Source organism: Phaethon aethereus (genome assembly GCF_964289735.1).
Source record: "Phaethon aethereus genome assembly, chromosome: 2".
NCBI classification, from domain to species: Eukaryota; Metazoa; Chordata; class Aves; order Phaethontiformes; family Phaethontidae; genus Phaethon; species Phaethon aethereus.
This window is the reverse complement of record NC_138582.1, coordinates 32,718,231-32,725,149: the sequence shown is the minus strand read 5'-3', so window position 1 is coordinate 32,725,149 and position 6,919 is coordinate 32,718,231. Positions and strand designations below refer to the sequence as shown.

Sequence of the window (6,919 nt, the reverse complement as noted above, 5' to 3'; positions counted from 1 at the left end):
AGACCTTATTGCTCTCTACAACTACCTGAAAGGGGGTTGTGGTGACGAGGGTGTCGGTCTCTTCTCCCAAGTAACCAGCGATAGGACAAGAGGAAATGGCCTCAAGTTGCGCCAGGGGAGGTTTTGATTGGATATTAGGAAAAACTTCTTCACTGAGAGAGTAGTCAGGCATTGGAACAGGCTGCCCAGGGAGGTGGTGGAGTCGCCATCTCTGGAAGTGTTCAAAAAGCGTGTGGATGTGGCGCTTCAGGACATGGTTTAGGGGACATGGTGGCGCTGGATTAATGGTTAGTCCTTTCCAACTTAGTGATTCTGTGATTCTGTGAAAAATGTGGCTGTGAATGCTACAATTGTAACTGCAGGCTTCATTTAGGAGCATAAGATTTCTGGAAAATAAAGGTTGGAATATTGGAAATTTGACCTCTGAAATATAGCATTTCCATAACTGTGGACAATGGAATACTATGGGCTGATCTTTAATGTCTATATATAGCTTATTTAAGTCAATGTCACTGCTTCTTATTATCATCTCTCCCATGTAGGTTTTCTGCCATGAAACTGTAGTTTTATCTTGACTTTTGTAAATAATTTTATTTCTTGTTATGTGCTAAATAGATTTAGTATTGTATATATGGTGTACTCTGAAGCATACTTCCCTCCCCTGCGCAACTGCTGTTCTTTAAGCTGATGAGATTTCACCACCAATGAAACCAAGGGGAGCTGTTTGTTCATGGCTTTTTTAACATTTTCTGCAGAATTTATTGATAGTCTTTTGGAACTGCCCTTAAATGACTTCCTAGATCATTCAGAGTGTACAAGTCCTTCTTTTTCTTTTCCCCTCTCCAGTTGCATTAATAGTGCAGAAACCTGGGAACCGTCTGAGTCATGCAGAGGAAAGTTCAAGGGTATGAGGTCCCTGCTGCTGGCCATAGGGACTCAGCACTGTTGCCTCTGACAGCTGACCTCAGGAATGTCAGGAATATGTGGAATTTGCTTCACGGCTCCTAATCACAAAGCTTGATATACACTCATTTCCCCATTTTGTGGTTACTGCACACATCTTCAGACTCTTCTTGTCCAGGTTTTCCCTAGACTTTTCTCTTTTTTTTTTGTGTCCTCAGTTTGAGTTCTCCCAGGTGTAGAAATTAGGGCTTCTGTGGATGTGAAGTTTTGAAATAGGAGGCCAGGCCTAAAGGCAGTAGAAGAAATAAGTTTGGGAGTGAGAAGTGTCGAAAAACACGGTGTCAAAAGGGCTTTGCATCTACAGAAGCTTGTGTTCCCAAGACTGATCTAACCTAATAAGCTAGTCAAAAATGTGTTTAGGACAAAAAGGAGGTTGTACCACTAGCAAACTTCTACAGGCTTTTAGTAAGCCTGAGAGTACTTTCTAAGCTATGATTCTTAATCCAAAGCTTTTTGTCTAATCTAGGACAAAAAGAAATGTTAAGGAAAGGGACATTAACAAAATAATTACAGCTGAGAGCTACAGCAGCTATAATTTCACACAGGTGGAAGGGGAGAAGATCAAGCCACTTCAGATGATCCCTGAGTTTAAAGTTGTCGGCATTTGTGTGAGGAGAAGGTGCCTGGTTCCCTGCTCATGTTGGAAGCCAATGCAGGGCATCCACAGTAATCGCCCTCCTCCCTGCTCCAGGAGCAACGCCCTTCACTCGAGACCAAGAAAAGCAGCCCTGCTATTCCCCTTGCTGTGCACAGACTCCTTGCAGTGGGTAGCAAACACACAGCACTCACCGGAGGATGCTTTTGTGCCCAGGTTTATATCTAGTAGGTCTACAATGAGATGGGTGACACCAAGTGTGGTACTAGTTCTCACACGATGCTTTCCCGTACAGCACCCTTGCACCCCCCCAAGACCCTTTCTGACAAACTCCAGCACAACAAGCACAGGCTGTAGAAAGCTGAACATTTTATTGAATAGTCACACAACAAATGAGACTAGCTGCATGTGAATGTTTTGGGATATATCTGTAAAAAGTACAGTTCTCTTTAAAATAGGATTTGTGGAGTTCTTCTCCTTTGGTTAAGTTGTTTTTCTCCATCTTTAAGCATTAGTCCTGTGTGAAGATGGCATCTTCATGCTTTTTCATAAATTCTTTTGCAGCTAACATTATTCATGGTGCATTCCTGGAAAGAAAGAAAAATTTAATCAGCTTTTAACTCTCACTAAATGTTTGTTAGTCAGAAGGTAGAGAATTACTTATCCATTGGGAGCCAGTGTAAGGAAAAATTTGCATTTCTCCTTCTCTAAAACCAATTGCCAAAACAGTGAAACTCAAGTTTGAGAGCTTCAGAAACGGAAGTCTGAAAAACAAGCACAGGACTGAAAGAACATCAAAGGATTGCTCCAGCGACCCCCAGGAGATTTCTGATCTCCTCTTAAAAAACTCTTAAGAAGGCTCCTAGGACTGGTGATTGGACTTTGGAGCTGGGCATGAGTCTTTTTTCTTTTTACCTTTTGCAGCTGTGGCTTGTCTTCTTCACAGATGTGTGCATACCCACACATACACCCGCAGAATCCTACACAGCTTTCAGACTTGCAGCTGCTGGTGTCAGCCTCTGCATGGTAGGCTCTGTCGTCATCTATTTTTCTGTTAGACCAAACTTGGTTTTGCTCAACCTTTCTTAATGAAGTTGTTATTAAAAACTATTTCTATTTGTTCTCCTCTGGTCTCTATCCAAATACATTTAAATATCAATTTATGGACATATTATTTTTCTCTAGGGGAGAGCAGAACTCTTCAGGAATTTTGTGCATATGTATCATTTTGCAGCATGTAGGAATCTCAGTTGTCTTTTATGAACACAGTTTTAGTCCCCTCCCAGATTCCTCAAAGTGTCTTTCCTAAAACTGGAGGGCAGTGCTGGGAAGCCCCAAACTGCAGGTGGGCCTCACAGGCACCAAGTCAAGCACAATACTCTCTGACCAGATAACACCAACCAACAGAGCTTGGATATAGGTTGCTTTATTTTTGCTATAGCATCATGTTATTGACACAGCTGTTGGTGATCCATGGTACAGTTCCCATAGATGGCTGTTGAGTCTCTACTGGAAATGAACAGGAGTATTTTGCATCAGCACAGAGCAGACAGACTTAACATGGACTTTGCTAAAGCTTCCTCTATACTGCCCAGGACTTAAAGATTCTCATATATAAAAATTTCCCTCATGAGGATGTGTTTTTTTCTCCCTACTCTTCCCTAACCATGTCTTGCTATGATTGGAGAAGAAGCACCACCATACTACTCCCTAAGTGTAACAGCAATTCAGTTTTAGTACATACTCCAAACTCATTCAGGGAGACATCTCACCAAGTGCCCGGAGCCCTTTCAGATGCTTTCACTCCCCGTGTTTTAATCCAACGTAATACCTCTGACAAACGTGAATTCCGCACAATGAATTCAGTGATTAAGTAACAAAAATGAACTCACCACCACAAGGTTCCCATCCACCACTTTTCTCTTTATGATAGTCTCTTTTCCGTCCCACTTCTGCACCTGGTTCAGCGTGCCGTTGTCTAGGGTTATGACGTTCTGCCAAACAAAAAAACCCAAAGTGTGGCTGTTTCACCAGGGTTCTCTGGGCTGAAGAGAAGACTGCCTCCGTGTCCAAACAGCACTGAAGCACAAAGCATCCATAGCACTCTTACCTTTGAAGGCAGCATTTCTACACTGGATGTCAAAATCACAAGTCCGTCCTCCTGCTCCCACATCCTTTTTGAGACACGTATTTGGAAAGTACTGTTTTTGGACTCACCTTTGTTTTTCTGTCATCTGCTGTGGTCTCGTCAAACTCTTCACCCAGCTTGAAAGAGACCTCTGTATTTTTGAAGGTACTTTCTGTTTTGATGGTTATCACATCACCATTGGTGCTGATAGTTACATTGGGCTTGGCCACACCAGCCATTTTCCTGGTAGCAAAACCCACACCTGTAAATAAGACAGGGCACTATGAAATTTTTACCTTTACTCAGTGTTTATCTCTTATTTGTCAGTGGAAAAAAAACCTTCCACGCTGATTCCCCTATTACCTTTTGATTTTTCTTTTAATTCTATGTTGCATAGGTTCCCTTGTTACATCTCAGTAACTTGGTATGGTTATAGACCAAGCTGGGTGGGATGACGTAAGGAAATACCTTGCTCTAGCATTGTATGAATAGTAAAAGCAATATTTTGAAGACTGAGACAAGATTTTAATGCCAGATGTTTGCACATACACTCCTTCAAAATAACTGTGGTGGTTTGTACACTAACTTGTATGCTAACTGTATCTAAAAGTAAATAAGCAAAAACATATGACAGTTTCTAAGCCACAAAACCAAACAAACAAACAAGAAAAACAAAAGCACTTTTTATATTTATCAGTGGCTAGGCTGAATAAAAGGAAATGATTAAGAAATAGCTGGCAATGGTTACGTCCTGAGTAAAATCTGGGGCAAAGATTAAGAGTGCAAGAGTCTCAGTGAAAGCTGCCTGAATGCTGCAGAAGTCCCAGTGAGTATTTTATCCCTAATCCCCAGATAAACCCCCAGCTTTTTAGCATGTACCGAACCAATCAGTGCAAGTTACCCCACACTTAAAGCATGTGGAAACCTTTTAAAGACCAATTTTAATTCTAAGAAAGAAGTCTACATCTTTAGAGAAGAGTGTTATCCCTCAAATCTTTTGCAAGTATCTGCATGAATCCATGCAATTTTCTTAGTTAATATTCACTGCAGGCAGCTACAGAGTTTCATTCACTGTAATAGCCATGACAATTAATCAGTCTCCTAGTCCAGTAGCAATATGAAGAAGTTCAGGTGCGTTGCTTTTAGACATAGAGAAGCTTGCTGCATTCTAGCATTACACCACTTTGTACACCCAAGAATAAAAGCTAATCCACACAAAATATTGCAGTGATGTGTGTTACTTCCTTTTCTAACACTACTAAGTAGGCATGCATAGACTTGACTTACCTGAAACTATTCCTCCCAATCAAGGTTTTCTTGTGTTATAGGAATTTGACACCACTAATTCAAACAGCCAAGTTCTCCAGTTTAAGACCATCTGATCAAAGTAGCTGAACTAAAAACCCCTTGGTAAACAGCATAGCCAGAAAAAGCAAGTAAGGAATAAAGTTCAAAATCAGCATTCCTTCCCTGTCCCAGATACAACAAGTCCAAATAATAGTTCTCACCCAGCTCTTTCATATAGTCCTCAAAGTTTTCACTAGAAAGGAGCTTCCAGGTGCCCACAAACTGGTCACACATTTTGTCAGGCTAGAGGGAAGTCTTCCACAGGATCAAGGAGAAATGCAGGACAGGAGGATAGTATGAGCTCCAGGAGATCAGGAGTTATCTTTAAAAAGGAGCCTTGTCCACATGATGCTCTAGGATGACCAATGAAGAGGGAGTCCCAGTGCCCATTGTTTTCCTTCCTCCCCTACCCCTCCTTTGCCAGTAGGTCATAGTGTTATTATTCATATGCCCTTACTAGCACAAAGATCACTGTCTTGTTTTTATTTAATTATTTTTGTCATTCAAGAACACGCCACCTTAAAGGCAAATAATTAAATCATATTGTCTTGCAGATGAAAAAGGTAGGCTCAACCTACAGAGGGTTATATTCTCTCCCATACCCTTTTCTTTCATTTCAGACCGCCATATCAAATGGACACAGCTCAATTCCTAGAGTGTAAGATCTGAAAGGCTCATTGGGATAATTTAGTTTGCTTTTTGCACCCCTGCAGCAGAGATTTTCCCCAGAGAGGCACAGAATTACAGGAAGAAGTGGATTTGGGGCAGAAAGAGAGAGTGCTGGTGCCTGTAGAAGGGTAAGACAATAAAATTACTTCCTTGATTGGGAGCTCCTTATCATTGCACTACCTGAATCAATTGACCAATAGGTCTGTATTCTGCTATTGTATGATGGAGGGGGATATAGGGCTCTGTGAAAAGCCAAGTAACACAACAGATGATTTCTCTCCCTTTTGCTCCTGTGCTTTATGAAGACCTATGTCCCCAATGACTAGCATTATGACTAGTTGTGGCATAAACCTAGGCTCTGGTATTGACCCACCGAAGGTCCCTGGACACTTTATTTGTTTTCTGTTTGCACTTATTTGTTTTCTGTTTCTGTTTGCTTGAGGCAAGTTGTATACAGGCCTGACATAATGAGGTCCACCCTGACTGATCCCCTAAGCCCTGTCATAGCTCAGATCACAAAAAATGTATCAAAAAGAAGTCAAGCAATTCCTTAGAGTTTCCTTTTGGCTGTATCATGCTGTTCCAATGACAAAAAGCAGCTAATAAATGTGTAATAAAACTCCAAAACCTAAGCCCATGCAAATCTCTTTAGGCAGACTTCCTGGAGGTACTCTGCTAGGTGTTAGGCATCAAATATGTTGGTCCACATATTTTCGTACTTGTTGACTTTGTAAGTAACAACGTAGTAGGTAAATTATTTATATAGGATTATAAGATCGTAGGGAAATTTGGAAGGGGAAGGAGTTCAGGAAGTCTCCAGCACAGTCTCTCACTCAGGCAGGGACACCTCTGAGCTCAGACCAGGCTGCTCAGGACTGTGCCCTGTTGGGGCTTGGAAATCTCCAAGGATGGAGCCTGCACAGCCTCTCTGGACTTCAGGGGCTGTGCCCCTGCCCAACTGTGTCCAGGGCGAAAGGGTCTCCTTATATCCAGTCTGAACCTCTCTTCTCTCAGCTCACTGCCCACCAGGACCCTGAGGACTTTTTCTGCAGAGCTTCTCCCTAGCCAGTCTGTCCCCAGCCTGCATTGCTGTGAGGGCTAAAATTGTTTGTACGTGTATAATTAGAATCATAGAATCATAGAATCTTTGGGTTGGAAGGGACCTTTAGAGGTCATCTAGTCCAACCCCCCATGTAATCTGCAGGGACATCTTCAAC

At 41.9% G+C, this 6,919-nt stretch overlaps 1 protein-coding gene across 1 annotated transcript; it reads right to left on the bottom strand.

Annotated features, from left to right (window-relative positions):
* Positions 1 to 2,094: 2,094 nt before the first annotated feature.
* Positions 2,095 to 5,267, bottom strand: LOC309402478 (fatty acid-binding protein, adipocyte; the record flags this gene model as incomplete). Its single annotated transcript, XM_081996319.1, has 4 exons — positions 2,095 to 2,145; positions 3,451 to 3,552; positions 3,776 to 3,948; positions 5,195 to 5,267. 4 exons carry the CDS (start codon positions 5,265 to 5,267, stop codon positions 2,095 to 2,097), a joined length of 399 nt encoding a protein of 132 aa, XP_081852445.1.
* Positions 5,268 to 6,919: the final 1,652 nt, after the last annotated feature.